The 16,847-nt window shown below is 45.8% G+C and overlaps 7 protein-coding genes across 7 annotated transcripts; 2 read left to right on the top strand and 5 right to left on the bottom strand.

Annotated features, from left to right (window-relative positions):
- Positions 1 to 153: 153 nt before the first annotated feature.
- On the bottom strand, positions 154 to 1,464 carry BO83DRAFT_378585 (uncharacterized protein). Its single transcript, XM_025531292.1, has one exon. It carries the CDS (start codon positions 1,021 to 1,023, stop codon positions 283 to 285), a length of 741 nt encoding a protein of 246 aa, XP_025387732.1. The 5' UTR covers positions 1,024 to 1,464; the 3' UTR covers positions 154 to 282.
- BO83DRAFT_36063 (uncharacterized protein) lies at positions 1,171 to 1,837 on the bottom strand. Its single transcript, XM_025529412.1, has one exon. The coding sequence runs from the start codon at positions 1,780 to 1,782 to the stop codon at positions 1,318 to 1,320; it is 465 nt and encodes a 154-aa protein (XP_025387731.1). The 5' UTR covers positions 1,783 to 1,837; the 3' UTR covers positions 1,171 to 1,317.
- A 2,336-nt stretch (positions 1,838 to 4,173) lies between these two features.
- BO83DRAFT_378584 (MFS transporter) lies at positions 4,174 to 6,124 on the top strand. Its single transcript, XM_025531291.1, has 2 exons — positions 4,174 to 4,881; positions 4,936 to 6,124. Exons 1-2 carry the CDS (start codon positions 4,254 to 4,256, stop codon positions 5,952 to 5,954), a joined length of 1,647 nt encoding a protein of 548 aa, XP_025387730.1. The 5' UTR covers positions 4,174 to 4,253; the 3' UTR covers positions 5,955 to 6,124.
- A 2,632-nt stretch (positions 6,125 to 8,756) lies between these two features.
- On the bottom strand, positions 8,757 to 10,004 carry BO83DRAFT_378583 (alpha/beta hydrolase). Its single transcript, XM_025531290.1, has 2 exons — positions 9,628 to 10,004; positions 8,757 to 9,546 (listed from the first exon to the last, which is right to left on the bottom strand). Exons 1-2 carry the CDS (start codon positions 9,920 to 9,922, stop codon positions 8,855 to 8,857), a joined length of 987 nt encoding a protein of 328 aa, XP_025387729.1. The 5' UTR covers positions 9,923 to 10,004; the 3' UTR covers positions 8,757 to 8,854.
- A 795-nt stretch (positions 10,005 to 10,799) lies between these two features.
- Positions 10,800 to 12,483, bottom strand: BO83DRAFT_437535 (cytochrome P450; the record flags this gene model as incomplete). Its single annotated transcript, XM_025536019.1, has 4 exons — positions 10,800 to 10,953; positions 11,021 to 11,184; positions 11,248 to 12,366; positions 12,421 to 12,483. 4 exons carry the CDS (start codon positions 12,481 to 12,483, stop codon positions 10,800 to 10,802), a joined length of 1,500 nt encoding a protein of 499 aa, XP_025387728.1.
- Positions 12,484 to 13,130: 647 nt separating this feature from the next.
- On the bottom strand, positions 13,131 to 14,003 carry BO83DRAFT_427211 (SDR family NAD(P)-dependent oxidoreductase; the record flags this gene model as incomplete). The annotated part of the gene is made up of 3 exons (XM_025535334.1): positions 13,131 to 13,160; positions 13,220 to 13,382; positions 13,435 to 14,003. The coding sequence occupies 3 exons, from the start codon at positions 14,001 to 14,003 to the stop codon at positions 13,131 to 13,133; spliced, it is 762 nt and encodes a 253-aa protein (XP_025387727.1).
- A 486-nt stretch (positions 14,004 to 14,489) lies between these two features.
- BO83DRAFT_445588 (flavin-containing monooxygenase) lies at positions 14,490 to 16,387 on the top strand (the record flags this gene model as incomplete). Its single annotated transcript, XM_025536558.1, has 2 exons — positions 14,490 to 14,818; positions 14,894 to 16,387. Exons 1-2 carry the CDS (start codon positions 14,504 to 14,506, stop codon positions 16,385 to 16,387), a joined length of 1,809 nt encoding a protein of 602 aa, XP_025387726.1. The 5' UTR covers positions 14,490 to 14,503.
- Between the last annotated feature and the right edge of the window lie 460 nt (positions 16,388 to 16,847).

The following is a 16,847-nucleotide window of genomic DNA, read 5'->3' as shown; positions in this document are numbered from 1 at the left end:
AAGCCTCAACACACACGACCGGACAATTCTCACCGTTTGTCATCTTTTACATGTACCGGAAGTGTCCTGATGACGTATAGATGTTTCCATGACCTACGTGATGGAACGATATATTACATCTGCTACCTGGCTAGATAGGGGCTGACGGACAGACCTGCGTTCGCAATTTTCAGATCACGTTTCATTCTATTTCAAATAGTAGGATGTATGGAAAGCTGCCTCCCTTCTCCGATAGGATACCAAATTTTCGTGTTCTGTTTGGACATTTGAAAGGAGGTTGAATCAATCAGACCAAGGATCCCACCCATCTGGCCAGCCAGCATCCCTAGCATACTCAGACAAGCAAAATTCGTCATCGTCATCAATATCGTATTCAAACTCATCCTTTAACACCCGAGTTTTATGCTGGATATCTTGAGTAGACGACGTGGTCGGATTTCGTTTGACCTTGCTCTTGCACCGGCTTTTTTTGCCCTTTTGTCCCTCTTCTTTCTTTCGAAGTTCTGCCCATGACTTTAATTGTTCCGGGTTTCTGATGCAGAATATGATCACGTCGCGTACCGCATATGCGTCTCTCAAAGCACTGTGCGCACGATCTCCGCTCTGAATGTCCAAATCCAAAAGAGTTTTGGCCACGGCCTTCAAGCTCCAAACGCGAGGTAAACTCTCCGTGGGGCCAGTGGCTGGGAATACAGCCTCCGCAGTCAAAATGGCGGAGTCAACAATTCTGTTGTGACAGATTCCCAGAACCTCAAGGTCATAATTAAGGGATTGGCCGACGAAAACAGTGGATGTATCGGCAAATTGCCATAAATTCTCGCGCGCTTCTCGCCAATTTCTGAATGCAGCGCCAGATATCGTGGCGCTTGTCATAACATCTTGGGTTATTCCGGTAATTTTTGATCTCCAGTCAATGACCTCCTCGGATGGTGCTACGTAGCGGCTAATGAGAACATCGCCTGTCAAAAAGTCAATGGCACTTATGAACGCCAGAGTTTGCCGATTGTCTTTGACACCGATCATCTCACAATCGAGTGCGATGGCATGTCTCTTGAGTCCCTGCTGTTCCGCAGACAGCGTTTCGCGAAATTGATAAGTGGGAATGGACCCCTTCCGTGGGAAGTCTTTATTCCTTACTGTGACTGGTCCTAGGATGTATCCTTCTCTCCGAAGGCGGCTCTCTGAATGGCACTTGGAACGCAGATACCTCAGAATTAGACACTGTTCAAGGGGATGCAGAACGACGTTGTGGATGTTTGTGTTGAAATCGATTCCTAGCCAAGAGTTTCCCGGATACCAAGTAAGTCTTTATGTAGATCACTTAGTCGCATGGACGACTGCAAAAGGGAGCAAAGATCGAGAGGGTTGGTTACCATTAGCATCAGTTACACCCGATGCGATCAAAGGCAATTGAAAGGGCAAGTTGATCGGATCACGCTCCTCTCCGAAATGCATTATATTTCCGACAGCTGTCAGTAGAGTTTCTTGAAAGTACTTTTGGCCACTTCCGAGGGGTGATGGCGACGTTATTGTCGGACCTGCTGAATGCTGGTTATAAGCCTTTCTCTCCTGAATGGGCTTTTTCGTATTGGTTGAAGCTTCCCGAGCTTTGACGTGCTTTTGATAATGCTGTATGACTGCCATGCCGCTGCCGAATGCCTTTTGGCAGACGGTACACCGCACAGAGTGAGATTGCTTCTCAAAGTGCTTCTGGGCCTCCACCAAGCTGCGGAACCCTCCTCTCTCGCATCCTGGACAGGAAAAAGATACTGATTTCTGCATTCCGAATATCAAAATTGCAGTCAGCGCGTGTGCCTGACTTGCTGTTTTCCGAAAGCTCACCCCGAAGATCAGTAGGGGGTCTCCCGCTTTTTAAGTTTCTGCCCAAGCATCACCCAATTCTCACGGCACCCATGCATAGTATCAGCGAAAGCCATTGGTAGCTGCATGCAGGGATTTGTGACCTGACGGCGCACGGCACATACGATCCCGACCGTAAGAAGCCAGCGCACTAGAACACAACTTCGAATACCATCTGAAAATCGAACTGGTCCCTGTGACATTCCCTCGGCTCGAACTTGGTATGAAGTATTAGGTATCGAAGTATGAAGAATATCCAACAATAACACCCAAGGGGAAAATGGAGTTCGTTTGCCGCCACTCAGAGCACTATGGACATAGTATTCAGCATCGCGCTCTTAGTTCCTTCCACAGATGCAAATGGAGCATCGTTCAGTAGAAAAGAAGGTATGCGGCCCTTACAGATACGGCATGTATCTCGGGCAGGGGAATGTTACTCTGAAATTTAAAATTGACAGCATCGACAATGACAATCGAGTTCGGGTTCTAGGGATTATCGACAAACTTGGTGAACTCGGAGTTAGCGAGAGAGTCTCCCTTCCTCAAGTAAGAGAGCATGAACCCGTATTTAAGCTGTTACTAATGCCATTAAAGCTCGTTGTTGTGGGTGATCAATCGAGCGGCAAATCTTCTCTTCTTGAGGCAATCACCGGGTTATCGTTCCCCATAGCCAGTGATCTTTGTACCCGACATGCGACACAAATTGTTCTTCGCCGGTCAAAGCTTAATGAAGGCGGAGCGAAGATAAGTATCATCCCTAGGCGTGCAGCCGAAGCAAATGAAGAGACGAAAGAACGTCTATTACATGGTTATAGTTATTCAGCGATAGCAGTATTTATCAATTAACTAACGTCAACTCGGCGGGATCATGTGGCTTACGTGATTCGCAGCCTCCCTAGGAGCAACTGGACGTGCTGCGTAGGTAATATGGAAAGATTAGTTTACAGGCAATATACAGTATTGCCACTGCCAGCCTATCAGTGCATTGAGTCTAGCATGAGGAATGAAAATATAAGCGGCGCTCAACCAAGGACAGCTGGAAAATCTCCGAGGCTATTACAGCTAACAAGCAGGTATAACCAGCCTTCCTGAAGAGCAGGGACGCTTTTCGTCCCCATGACCGTGGGCCTCGATTGATGAATTTTGGAGGAAGATAGATACGGAGTGTAGATGCCAATGACGTGTTTCTCGAGCCTTGCCTTGTCAGGCGGGTCGTAGAGGGACTCAAATCAGCGCACCGTCAATGACAGCATAGGGTCTGTAACGTCCGGATAGTTTTACACGTAGACTAGTATGCAAGCTCTACTCAGATATCCTATAAGTGTTCTTTTCTCAATCATTGAGAATAGAAAATCACCGTTATATTGATATTATATTATCTCATTATTTGTATATCCTGTGCATCTACAAAACTACGGTAAAAGCGTAACCCTGGATATAGTACTCCTATAAAGTTAATTCGGGCGGAGGACAGATAGCAGTGCAGTTATTATGTGCTGTGATAGTCTGATTTTGCTGTTCCCCTTGCTGCTCTAATTGTCGCTTCCGATCGTATATCTGATCACGAATAAGGTCAACTTAAAAATTTGTTGCTGGGCGGGAGACGGCATCACCTGGAAATACTGGCTCTGGAGACCCGAGACAACGGAGCACTGGCAGGAGGTATTATCTCAGAGAGACTGAATCTGATTTCTACTTGCATTGGCAGTGTGCGGGCCCGCCCTCAGCCTTTCTTGACTAGCTGATGGATTTCGATATGAATTCTGGGCAATAAAGGCCTGTTAGGTTCATAAAAGACAACACTTCCATTTAGCGGATTATGTAGAGAAAGCCCCCGGAGCTGATTCTCTAGGGCAAATAGAACCGGCTCAATTCTCGAATCCACATAGTCCATAAAGATGGCGCTTGATGTAGCTAGTAAGATAAGTCAGTAGAATTGCATACACGCGCTGCCTACAGATTAGAATCCAATATTCAAGAAAATGTCGAAACCAGTCCATTTTCAGAGACGAGCCTTTCTGAACGCAATGAGAAATTTATGCATCGATATGAAGTACACAAAAGTCTAAGCAAATCAAAGTTGCATCCGCAATCTTCGAGGTGCATATGAGTTGCCGAGCATCCGGCAACTACATTCCCCACTTTGTCACTGCCAGCCAATACGCGTGATGTAACTGCGGAGAGAGAGCTAAGCTACCGCAGATAGTGCGATTTATCTTTTCCTTGTGTCGGATAATTATCCGGTGCCGAGTATCCGCCATTAATAAAAGAATCAATTCCTATGAATGCATGAATGTGTACTTCACCCTTCACATTTGACAAAGTTAGTTCCTCTACTACAATTCATATCCTACACAGTGCTGGCCCTCGAAAATCACCTATAAAGGACCGATATGGTCGCAGATAGCAGTATACACCCGGCAGATGTCAAGGAGTTGGGCCACCAGAGCTATATCCCATTCTGGCAATTATTGATCGACCAACAAATCATCACGAAAGAGGTACTGAACCACCGATATGATGGCTCAGGGACTGAGGATGACCCGTATGTGGTGAACTGGTTGAGTATCGACCCTCGGAATCCGATGCAGTTCAGCATGGCAAGAAAGGCCGCCGCCACATTTGCTACTGCTGTTGCGACCTTTGTTATATCATTGACCTCTTCCGCATACAGTGGTAGTATGCAGGAAATTGTTGATGAGTTCAACGTTGGAAAAGAGGTCGCTACTCTCGGTCTGTCGCTATTTGTTTTTGGATTCGCCGTGGGACCATTAGTATGGGCGCCCCTAAGTGAGACCATTGGTCGACAAATTCCATTTTTCGCATCATTTCTTATCCTTGCTGCTTTTTCCGCGGGGTGCGCGGGTGCTCATAATATTCAAACTTTGTTGATTCTCCGATTTTTCGGGGGCGCTTTTGGCTCTGCGCCTCTGACGAATGCTGGCGGCGTTATCTCGGATATGTTTGCTGCGAGGGAGCGAGGGCTGGCCATGCTTTTATTTGCATCAACACCCTATCTAGGTATTGCTTCGCTTAATTGAAGACTTACAAAATCGGTACTAATCGACTCACTAGGACCCGCTCTCGGCCCTATCATAGGTGGCTTTCTTGGAATGAATGCGGGGTGGAGATGGGTTGAGGGTTTTCTGGCTGCTTGTACAGGCATGGCTTGGATCCTTATGGCGTTTCTTGTTCCCGAAACTTATGCACCGGTCCTGCTGCGCAAACGAGCGGCAAAGCTATCTCTCCTGACAGGGAACTGCTATGAAAGTAAACTTGATCTTGAGCGAGGGAAAACCTCTATTGTCAAACGACTGAAGATAGCTTTCTCCCGACCTTGGGTGCTTCTCTTCACAGAACCAATTGTGCTTCTTCTTACCTTTTATGCGGCACTTATCTACGGGATACTCTACATGCTGTTTGAAGCACTTCCTATAGTCTACCAAGATATCCGAGGATGGAATGCTGGTGTTGGTGGTCTTCCTTTCCTCGGGGTCATGATTGGTGTGTTATGCGGCAGTGCCTATACCGTACTCGATAACAAGCGATATATCAAGGCGCAGGAAAAACACAATGGAGTTGCACCACCAGAATCTCGTTTGCCTCCTTCTATGGTCTCTGCCGTGACCATCCCTATTGGTCTCTTCTGGTTCGCATGGACTAATTCCCCGTCCATCTACTGGTTGTGCAGCGTTGCAGCTCTGGTTCCTTTTGGCTTCGGGCTGCTCCTCATCTACATGGGAATCGTCAATTATCTCATCGACTCCTACACCATCTACTCCGCATCTGTCTTGGCAGGAATGTCTGTATTCAGATACGCATTTGGGGCGATATTCCCCTTATTTAGTTCATACATGTACGAGGGTCTGGGTATCCACTGGGCCTCGTGCATACCGGCCTTTTTGTCGGTGTTATGTATGCCACTTCCTTTTCTTTTCTATAAATTCGGCGTACAAATACGGCAGCGTTGCAAGTACGCCGCATTGTCCCAGAAGCGTCTCGAGACATTGAGGCAAGCGTCCCTATCTGAAAAGGGGCCGGTTCAACCTATTGACCAGGGAGCTGAGAAGCATCAACAAGTTCTTAGTGCCTGATTAGAACTGGTGCTCGACAACGTACGTAACCCACGATTGCTCGACCATCCTGTATTCTCATGCGATTTTTAAGTTTTCAGATGCCAGTATTTACATGATTTGAGAGCTCCAAGTTGGAAACATAGATTTAAATATATAGAGGAGTCTATCAAGAAAGGTTTAGATTTACAAAGAGGTCTATCAATAAAGGTTTAATCTTAATCAAATCCCAAGATTCTCCGCGATTCAGAAATTATCAAATATCTTAACACACATTCGCAAAACAGGTTGAAGTAATATTTGCGTATAAATAACCCTAATTGCAATTGGATATTTCTCTAGGATGACAAGCTAAGGAAAAGGCTATTTTTGCTGCTGCATGTAAAGGAAGGTAACAAGGAGACTCCGCGAGTATCCAGAAAAAGTAGAGTGTGGAAAGATACAAGACAGTGAACCAACATACAATTTCAGCAATAGTTTTTTTTAGCTGCCAATCAATTAGTTCAGGTGGGCAGAGCAAGGAGAAGAATACGTCAACTGAGAATCGGATTCTCCTACTAATAGGTAAAGACATTTCGGGCACTGGCCGTGGTCTAAGTTTTCTTGGGCACCGTGGCTCACCAATAATTCCCAATCACAGCAGCCATATCAAAAATAATATAGGCCCATATAGGTCCAAAGTTCCGCCACGTATTACTTCAGTAAGAGATGATCTCCGTGAGGTGAGTATCAGTAGAACGTATTTTACAGAATTTGCATGAGCTCGATATATTGAGGTTTTAGATATAACCAGATCTACTCATATATAAATTCGGTTGATGATAGCAAGTTTTATTTCCTGGGGGGTTGAAAACGAGGAGTTCAATCGAGTTACATCTTACACTAATACCGCTATCGGCAGTAGAAAGCATCCCAGATACCAGGTACGTCAATCGAGACCTTGAACGCCATACATGAGAATCCAGAATCCAGGAATAAAGTCTAGAGTAGAAACGACACTGGAAATGAATACATAAAGCTCCCAAACGGAAGCATTCGCAGGACAAGTGACCCGCAGAATAGCAAGAAAAGAGTAAATCTTCCAATATTCCTCCGGTTTCCGCATTTTTCACTTTTGCAGCAACCATGTGGGAAAAGGTAGATGTGAACAAGAAGAATACCAAGAGGTACAAACACATAAAGACACCACGATTATGCACAAAATCAGTAAGGCCGTCAGTTTTGTACAAGCCGAAGGGATGATACGAGTAAAAGAACGTTAATATAGCAACAAGAGTGTTTCAGGGCAACTCTACCGGAATATTGGAAGCCATTGAATGACACCATAAAACATCCTCGAGGCCCGCTCCAGTACCCCAAATTTGCGAACGTTAGATAGGAGAGGCATGACTTGCTACACAAGAAAATCAGCGTGCAATTTGAATACCAAGATCAAGATTAATACATGTAAGAGCATTGGCTCAGGTGCCTGCAAGGGTACGTGCGGACACGGCTAGTATATTTTGTGATATTAGAGTATTAATTGTAAAGCCTTGATTCTCCTCGTCTAACAGATTCTGCAAATATTAAGTACTCAAATAGACAGTTCGCCTAGAGCATGAACCTTTTCAAGGTCTTACCTTTTTCTTAACTAGTCTTTCCCTATGTAATTGCCTGATAAGAGTAGCTTCAGAGCCGTCCAATACGATACTACTGGCGCTTTCTAGCTAGGACTTCTAACGTCAGGAAGGAAGGGAAAACGTGCAGAATGAATATATAATATAAATAATGATAAACAAACGATGTGATAAAGCATATAAAAAGACAAACTAGCGGAAGAGACTTTTAAATTGATAATTTACAGTCCTGGACAATACATATCATTATATTATCGTCATTTACATCTAGCTGTCCTCAGTAACGCTAGTATTATACTATTACTATATTTATGATTCAGTATAACCTTATCAGCTACTCTTATATTAAGTTACTACAGGAGATGTTCTAAAGATCTAGAATAAGGAAATTTCTAAGTAACCAGTATATGAATAAAAAAAGCTTTCTTAAAATCTTCGATGAAATATCTTATATGAACAAATCTAACAGAAGTGTGTTCCTTGATTATATATTGTAAATCATTATGAGATAGTAAATGAGCGAATTTTTCCTATTCTCATTTCTTTATGTTCTTATTCTTAACAATAACTACAATTTTCTGAATCTAGCCAAAAGGATTTTACGAACAATCATATACATATAGGTCCAGGAGTCAAGAACTGGATTGATCTATTATTTTAGTATATGAAAAACAGATGATAGATCTTATGACCTATATATATGTTAAGAATTTAATGTCAAAGATTAATATAAGAGAGGCATTCCCACAAGGCCAAAAAGACCATCATTACCAGCAGCTACCAGCGGACCCTCATAATCCTGCTTATATAGACATGTATACACACATGCGGGAGCAGGTGGCTCTCTACCACTTAGGCCATCCCTTCCGGATAGTAGCCTATGAAATCTAATTGATCAATAATTTAAACCTTTACAAACTCTCTGATAGTTATTAGCAATAATCATTTCTAAGATAAAATGTAAGTCTCTGATACTAATAAAGATCTTATTACGTACTCTGGAGTTAAGTAAATGTGAAAAAATATCATCTTATTGGATATGTTTCATTTCTAGTCTTCTTAGATACCATAGATAATTTTTATATTAATATTAATTCTGACCAGTAATCCAGTCCATTACAATCGATAAGTCGGGGTTTCTCATAGGAACAGATTGTATCATCTTGTTAAGATTGAACCTCTATGTTATAAACTTTGACGTATGTCCTTCCCTCTTAACAAAAATTGCCATGACTGCACTAGTAATCTAATATATTAGCATGAGTACTTTAGACGATGATGATAACTCTGCAAGAGCCCAGCCTATCACAAACAGACGTTCTGCTGCACAAACTTGGTGATAATATCCAAGCCTTCCTGGGTTGCATCTCCCATCTCAATGATGGTGAACGCATGACAGGCCCCACCGACCACAGCTAACTCAGCCTTATTGCCCGCCTGCTGCCACTTAGCCGCCATGAAGATACTATCATCCAGCAGTGGTTCGATATTTCCTGTCAAGAACAGCGCCGGCGGCATTTCCTTCAACTCCGCATACAGAGGTGACACGAGCGGGCTCTTTCTCTCCGACATGGGAATGTGACCAAAGGCCGCTTCGCAAAAGTCCATCATACCTTCTTTACTCAAGATGAGGTTTCGCGTATGTGCCAGGAGAGATGGTGTGTATGTGAGGTCGAAGATTCCATATCCCGTCACGACAGCATCGAGGGCTACGCGGACATCGATTGCGTGGTCTCGGCGGAGGGAAAGGCCAGTTGAAATCGCGAGCCACCCGCCTGCGGATTCACCCCCTAAAACCTTCAGAGGTGCACCCAGTTCGCGCACACCCGTTTCGCTGAGGGCGAAGAGTGCCGCATCCACACAATCGTGCAGAGATTTGGGGAAAGGGTGTTCGGGCGCCAGTCGATATTCCACAGATACCATGGTCAGGCCCAAGCGATCGGACAGGATGGTCAAATATGGATCGTAGGATGCGTTGCTGCCAATGACAAAACCACCTGTTTCAAGAAAGGTGATTAGCTTCGATCCTCAACGATGGGCCAAGTCAGTCTCAGTATGCCGTAAGTCATTTTTCTCACCCGCGTGGAAATGTAGCCAAACGCCCCTGGTTTCCTGCTTCGTGGGAGTAATAATCCGCAGTTCAATGGCATGGCCGTCCCTGGCAGATATTTTCACAGTCCTTGCATGGGGGTTGAGAATAGGCGCTGTAAACCCGCTCAGGCCCTCCCGGCGCATTTTGCGGTACGCCGCGGGAGACTCGCAGTTTTGCCATTGTATACTCCCGGCGAGCTGTGCTTCGAATTTGTCCAAAAAATCATAGCGAGCCTTTAGAATGGATGCTTCAATAGGATGAGGCTGTACGTTCAATGACATAGCGGAAGTATATGTGCAACGGAGACAATTATATCGTCGGAAATAGTAAGGATGGAGCCAATGCAGCAGGGGATGAATCTGGTTGCGGACAGTAGATAAAAGCATACTATGTATATACATGCTTATATATTCTAACGAGTACATACTCTACTTGCTTCATTGATTTATTCAACCACTAGACTGTATAATGCATGCATGCTGGACGGAACCTGTTGTGTACGGGTGCTCGGAATAAACGGAAATATTACGCCTACTACTCGACTCAACCATTCCGTTCACAATCACGGCAATTTGCGCTGCTGCCGCCATCACCGATTCGCAGCTCGGCGGGGTCTCAATATAACTCGGCATGGTCTAAAAGTGTCTTATTACTCAAGAATACCACTCATTACTAGACTCTACCTTTTTACCATGCCGCGCTTTACAGGGTATCTGAGGTGTATCAGGGTTACTGGGGAAGTTATTAGGTCGTCCTATAAGAGAACAACATTTATTGATTTGGTACAGTTTGAGCTCATCGTAATCAGGAATACTTCTGAATTTACTTAGTTGACTTTCTAGACACCTTTAGAATACATCGAGCTGTATGACAATCTCCATACCTATGTTGTTTACGACCTGCGCGGTCGCACTGGCTTCTGTAAAATAGCGCATTCGATGCGTTGAACTCCTGGTATGTGTAAGAAAGTTACGTTGCGGCGAAAGGATAGCTCAAAGGAAATAAATATTTGCTCCATTGACGTAATGATACAAATGAAGCGGAGGCCCCGGTGTACTACATAATGTTTAGCTGTGATTCATAGCTCCCTCGGCTTGATTTCAGTTTCAACCCGTCGCCTCGGCAACTCAGAGCGTTGCTCAACGCTAGTCATGCGCTTCAGTGTCGAGGCTGAAGTTGAACCATCAAATCGTGCTTCTCCCATAAAAAGAAAGTCTTTTGTTTCTGCCAACCGACCGACTCTGGGAGAAGAGAGAACTCAAAGTGAAACAGCAATTTGGCCAGAATCACACGCATTTCATGATAGGCCAAACTATTCCCCTATCAGCAATCTGCATAATTATTCTAAGTGGGAGTGGGAAATAAAATAGGGAACATACTTTCGTCCAAGGCAGTTTCGGGGGCCGAATGAAAATGGCTGAAATGATGCCTTGTTGTCAGAGTCGAAATCACTGCTTATCCAACGTTCAGGAATGAAGTCATCAGGCCGCTTGAAGTTTTTAGCGCTGTGATAAGTTGCCCATTGATTGACCGAGAGTGCGACCTATCGAATTATCCAGACATTAAAACTTGAAGGATAGGAAATATTGCAACGGAAATCCCATACCTGTCCTGGGATGTATTCGCCGCAAACCATCAACCCATCATCGGGGGTAACCCGAGGCAGGCCAACTGGAACCGGAGGATAGACACGCAATGCTTCCTCCAGGCATGCATTTAGGTACTTCATCTGCTCCAGAGCCCTCATTTCAATATCCGAGTCCTTCTGGAAGTTTTCCCGAATTTCATTGAGCAGCTTCTCCAGCTTGTCGGGATTCTGCAAGAGCTGGTAGAACAACCCACTGAGCGCCGTAGCGGTGGTCTCGGTGCCAGCCACCATAAATACCTGCGAGTTAGCGTACATTTCCATCCGGCTCAGACGCAGCTCCTCCTTCTGGTGCATTACAGTACCCCAAATGTCCGCCTTGTGCATGTCATGATCACTCTCAATTCGCTTATCGACCCGTGCCTGCGAAGACCGGTAGTGAGCCATGCTCTGTTGGCGCAACTTCTTAGGTATTATCTGTTGCACGATCGGAGTGACCAAAGGCCAGTAGCGTGCCAGTCGGCGTAACGCGTTCGTCTTCATGCTAATAAAGACTGCCTCCACCCAATTCATATCGCCAGTTCCGGCCAACAGCTCCAAGGAGTCTCCGAAGGTCAAATCGCCCATAATATCAAATGTCGTCAGGTTTAGCATGCGAACCAGGTTGACTTTCGCCTTCGGGTCTGCCCGGAGGGTGTCATTGAGCGAAGCGACAAGCATATCCACGTATCCGCAGATCAAGGGTTGCTGGTCACGAAGAGCGCGGTCCGAAAACGCATGTGAAAAGTTCCGGCGAAAGCGCGAATGGTCCGGCCCCTTCGCGCGAATTATATCCGGGGCTCCGTTGAATGAGGGACCGTAGAACCGGGTGTCCTTTTCTGTGACCTTTTTCCCTGCGGTCGCATGCCCGTAAATACCTTTCCATGCTTCGCCAGTTGCGTAGCTCAACTCGTCTGGCGCCACACGAACGACATTCCCGTAAATCGCGTGTAGTCCCGTGACCCACTCAAGAAGGTCTCCCTTGAATGTATGGTAGAGCTGGGGGATTCGTGATGCGGCTGCTAACTTGGGACCTGGGAATTTCTTGAGAGGGTTGACGAAAACCTCATAAAATGCCTGCGAGGTCAAAAGGAGTAGAATCTAGCCAAATAGAGTTAGAGGTAATATAATAGGGAATTCGGTTTCTACACATACCGCAGTGGTAATGATCACAGGGAGGTGTTCATAACATATAGTGAGAGCATGTTGAAGAATCATCTTGCCCCGGGTGTGAGAACACTGTGACCGGTCACAAAGAAAAATATTTGCTAGGATCGCAATAATGATAGACAAATAACAATTGGGCATTGAGTTACTTCTAATAGGTCAGGGTCCTGTCATGTTCTTAAGGGCGTTCAACGTTATGCAGAGAGAAAGCTGTACAGTGACATAAACTATGATCTTGCATAATATTGTGAGTTCAAACTTGGTTGCTGGCCAATGACAAGCTCTTCCGTTGGGGATTCCGCGGAACAACATCAACTGCCCACCTTTCAGTAATCTTGCGGCTCGAAAAGGATCAGTCATGCTCTGTCTATGGACCCTTGACCCGTAGATGGGTGTTTACGTCTACAGTTACCAAGAATATGCAGTTGTATCCAGACACCAGCGACTCTCTCACACATATCTACCCACAGCACTTATGCACTTATCAATCTATCTCCCCGCGGGGATTTCTCTCCAGTTGAAAGCATATCTACGTTCATTAGAATTACCGGAGCTAGAAGCTTAATTTAATATAAACGGAAAGAAAGAGAGAGAGAGACAGAGAGAGAAAAGAGAAGAATATCTTGAAACTCGTTCATAGCCTATTAGCCTATCTACTACTGTTACCCTTCTGCATAGCCTATACTCCCCCCAATTGACTACTGAAATCCACCATCGGCGTTCAGAACCTACATCACCTCGTAGTTAGTACAACACGTTGACAGCAGGGAGGGGCCCCAAATCTTACACTACCGGTGACAAAGCTGGAAGCGTCACTGAGCAAGAACAAAATGCATCTGGCAATCTCCTCTGGCTGGGCCAGTCGTTGAAGCGCGCTTCTGGACACCATTCTCTGGAAAACGACCTCGGCAGAGCCTAGGGCAGTCGCAAGAGGCGTATCGACAACTCCACTGGAGAGATCGTTAGTATCCGCCTTCATTGCTTGGAGACTCTTCTACTTACGGAGCCACCGCATTCACTCGAACGTTCTTGGGGCCCGCTTCCTGTGCAGCTGACTTGGTCAGGGAAATCACGCCCCATTTGGCTGCTCCGTATGGGGCGTTCCACGGGGATCCACGCTGGCCAGCAATACTCGCAACGTTCACGATACTCCCGTCATTGGCAATATGTCTCAGTTCAGCTGACAGGCTATTCCGGACGCCATTCAGATTGATAGACATCATTTTATCCCATTCCTCATCCTTGATCACATCCAGAGCATACCCTTTCCCTTTGAAGCCCTGGGTGCCGATCCAGCCTGCCAGGTTGGCCGCACCATCAACCCGACCAAAGTGTTCCTTGGTGGCTTTCACAGCAGCCTCGACGCCAGAGGAGTTGGTCACATCAACCTTGAAACCGATAGCTTCACCACCAGCTTTCTCAATTTCATCAATAACCGGTTGGGGATCATTAAGATCAAGAAGACCTAGTTTTGCCCCTTGTTGAGCGAGGAGAATGGAGGTCGCACGACCCTGTCCAGAGGCAGCGCCAGTGACGAAGAAGACTTTGTTCTTGAGATCGCCGTAAGACATAGTGAACTTGGGTTTATGACGTTCAAGTAAGGTAAAAGAACATCCGTTAATTGTGTGTAATGATGGGTTGATGAAGCTTTTTTATTAAGACTCTATGGGGTGACCTTATGTTTTGACGGTGAGTTCACCCCGGGTCCTACGGTGGTTCCGGAAAGAGACTAGCATTTCTTCGATGGAGAAAAATGATGACCGCTTCACTGGAAGACTTGAGAACCGGAATAAGATTGTGTAGCAAATTCCGCGGAGAGTCACCATTCCGTTATGCATTAGTTCCGGTCTGTTGTGCCTCGACTACCTAGGTATAGACACGAGACCTTGAGGTATCTGTTTCCGGCCCTCGGATAACTGCTTCTGTGAAATCCCGGAACACATCCACTTAAGGATCGTACTTGAGGCCGAGCTTTTTCCCCTGCCCCAATCAGTCCCCATGGACAGCATTCTTTCGAACTAGTCACAGCAGACATTTATTCTTCATTTCAAATCAACTCGAAGTCGAGATTATGGTTCGATCTTTTGAGACAAATGGTGCTGGAGGAGAAGCACCGTGCAAGCCCATCGAAGCGACCGAGGCCTACCGCAACAGGTACCCAGTTGCCTATGAGCTATCCAAGTTGTCTTTCGACACCCCTCGGCGATTGAAGGTGATTGTCGCGGGTGCAGGGATCAGTGGTATCTCTTTTGCCCACGCAGTGGAAAGCGGTCAATTGCCCAACGTTGACCTGCAGATCTTGGAAAAGAATGCGGGAATCGGAGGGACTTGGCTTGAGAATCGCTACCCTGGCTGCGCCTGTGATATTCCCTCGCACAACTACCTGGTATGTCGTCAGGCTGTAATTACGCGATCCAGCACCATTCTTGTACGGGTTAGCTGATGCCATTGTCTAATCTAGTTTACCTGGGCCCCAAACCCAAAATGGTCGTCCTTTTACGTCTCCGCACCCGAAATTCTCCAGTATCTCGAGGACGTCGTAGAGAAGTTCGATCTGAGAAAGTACATCACGGTCAGTCGAAAGATCACTGGCACCCGATGGAACGAAGCCACACAGAAGTGGGTTGTCATTAGTAAAAGCACGGATGGCCGCCAAACTGTCATTTCTGCCAAAGGAGTTGTTGATGGTGAAGTTGGTGATGAAATAGTTGAGGAGTGCGATGTGTTTATCAACGCCAGCGGATACATGAATAACTGGAGGTGGCCTAGCATACCTGGTCGTGAGGACTATGAAGGTATCCTAGTTCATAGCGCGAACTATGACACCAGCATAGACCTTCGCGGCAAGAGAGTCGCAGTGATAGGCAATGGAAGCAGCGGAATTCAAGTCACTGCAGCCGTTCAGAGAGTTGCCAGCCATGTTGGGGCATACCTTCGATCCCCGACTTGGGTGACCAACAATTTAGGCTCAAGATTTATCGGCCAAGGAACATCGAACTTGACATATAGCGAAGAGCAACAAAAGAATTGGATCAACAATCCCGAGGAATACCTTCGTCTTCGCAAGGAGATCGAGAAGGAGCTGAACTTTCGCTTTCCGATGTACATTCGGGACACTGAGATACAAGCCCAGGCTCGGAATTTCACAACCAAGACCATGCTCAGCAAGCTTGAGGCAAAGCCAAGCATTGCTGATCTCATCATTCCTACTTTCGGGGTCGGATGTCGTCGACCAACTCCTGGGCCAGGCTACCTTGAAGCCCTCGCTGCTGATAACTGTGAGGTGATCTGGGGAGAAATCGACTCGTTTACAAAGTCTGGATTAAGATCCCAAGATGGAACAGAGCGCCAGTTTGACGTCATCATCGCTGCGACAGGTTTTGATATGTCCTTTGTTCCTCGCTGGCCGGTCATTGGAAGAAATGGTGTGAATCTCCAGCAACAGTGGGAGAGGGATCCCGCCTGCTATATGTCAGCGATCGCACAGGATATGCCCAACCATTTCATCTATATGGGGCCTGGCAGTCCTGTTGGCCACGGAAGTATGATCACCTCGATTGAACGAATCACTCTTTATATAGCAGATATAATTCGGAAGCTGCAAAGAGAGAATTACTCGTCATTCCGCCTCAAGGACGGAAAAGCCAAGGCCTATCAGTTCCAGATGTTGTCATGGCTGGAGAAAACAGTTTGGGGTGACTCTTGTCAGAGCTCTTTCAAGAATGGCAATAAGAACGGTGCATTGCATGCTTTCCACCCTGGCTCACGATTGCATTATTTTGAACTTCTCCGCCGACATCGCTATGAAGATTTTGAATGGACGAGTCGGTGCCCTGAGAGCCAATTGGATTTTGCTTGGTTTAACAATGGCTTCTTGTCCCACGAATTATCTCCCGAGGAGGGAGTCGATCCTACGTATGTGTATCCTTTTGCGATTTCTCTCCTTGTTGACTGATGTATTCGGACTAATCATATGGATCTGTAGTTGGTATCTAGACCAGGACTGTGAAACTCTGTCAAGGTTTCTGAACGGGAACTAGGTTTGTAGGATGTTGGGCGGGACATCTCTTGCGTATTTAGTTAGTAACAGTATACAGAACAAAGTAAGGAGTAGAAGAGGGACGTCTAGAAACGTGCCAATTGTGAACTGATTTGAACAGTGTATCTTATATACCAAGCCTTACTGACTACATTATATTCTAATTTTTATGGTAATCCTTCCACTTTTGTTAGTTGGTATAGTGTCCCTGCCTCTACCACCTTGTGGGACTTGATACAAGCACATAACTCCATTCCTGTAACACACTGTCAGGTTCGGCTCTAACAGAGCTGTAACGCTTCCTATATCTCCCAAAAAGGCTACTTAAGTAAAGAAATCCATAATGTATTTGGCATGTGATTCAAAAAGCGCGATA

The sequence above is a fragment of the Aspergillus eucalypticola genome, assembly GCF_003184535.1.
Source record: "Aspergillus eucalypticola CBS 122712 chromosome Unknown BO83scaffold_13, whole genome shotgun sequence".
NCBI classification, from domain to species: Eukaryota; Fungi; Ascomycota; class Eurotiomycetes; order Eurotiales; family Aspergillaceae; genus Aspergillus; species Aspergillus eucalypticola.
Note: the sequence above shows the minus strand (reverse complement) of the source record. Positions and strands in the feature narration are given on the sequence as shown.

What these genes read in the sequence shown, in the direction of transcription:
- BO83DRAFT_378585 (XM_025531292.1), bottom strand. Translation starts at nt 1,023, where the DNA reads ATGATCGGTGTCAAAGACAATCGGCAAACTCTGGCGTTCATAAGTGCC.
- BO83DRAFT_378583 (XM_025531290.1), bottom strand. Translation starts at nt 9,922, where the DNA reads ATGTCATTGAACGTACAGCCTCATCCTATTGAAGCATCCATTCTAAAG. An exon ending in TTGGCTACATTTCCACGCGG is followed by an intron (nt 9,547 to 9,627) that starts GTGAGAAAAATG and finishes TTCTTGAAACAG; the next exon opens with GTGGTTTTGTCATTGGCAGC.
- BO83DRAFT_36063 (XM_025529412.1), bottom strand. Translation starts at nt 1,782, where the DNA reads ATGCAGAAATCAGTATCTTTTTCCTGTCCAGGATGCGAGAGAGGAGGG.
- BO83DRAFT_378584 (XM_025531291.1), top strand. Translation starts at nt 4,254, where the DNA reads ATGGTCGCAGATAGCAGTATACACCCGGCAGATGTCAAGGAGTTGGGC. An exon ending in TGCATCAACACCCTATCTAG is followed by an intron (nt 4,882 to 4,935) that starts GTATTGCTTCGC and finishes TCGACTCACTAG; the next exon opens with GACCCGCTCTCGGCCCTATC.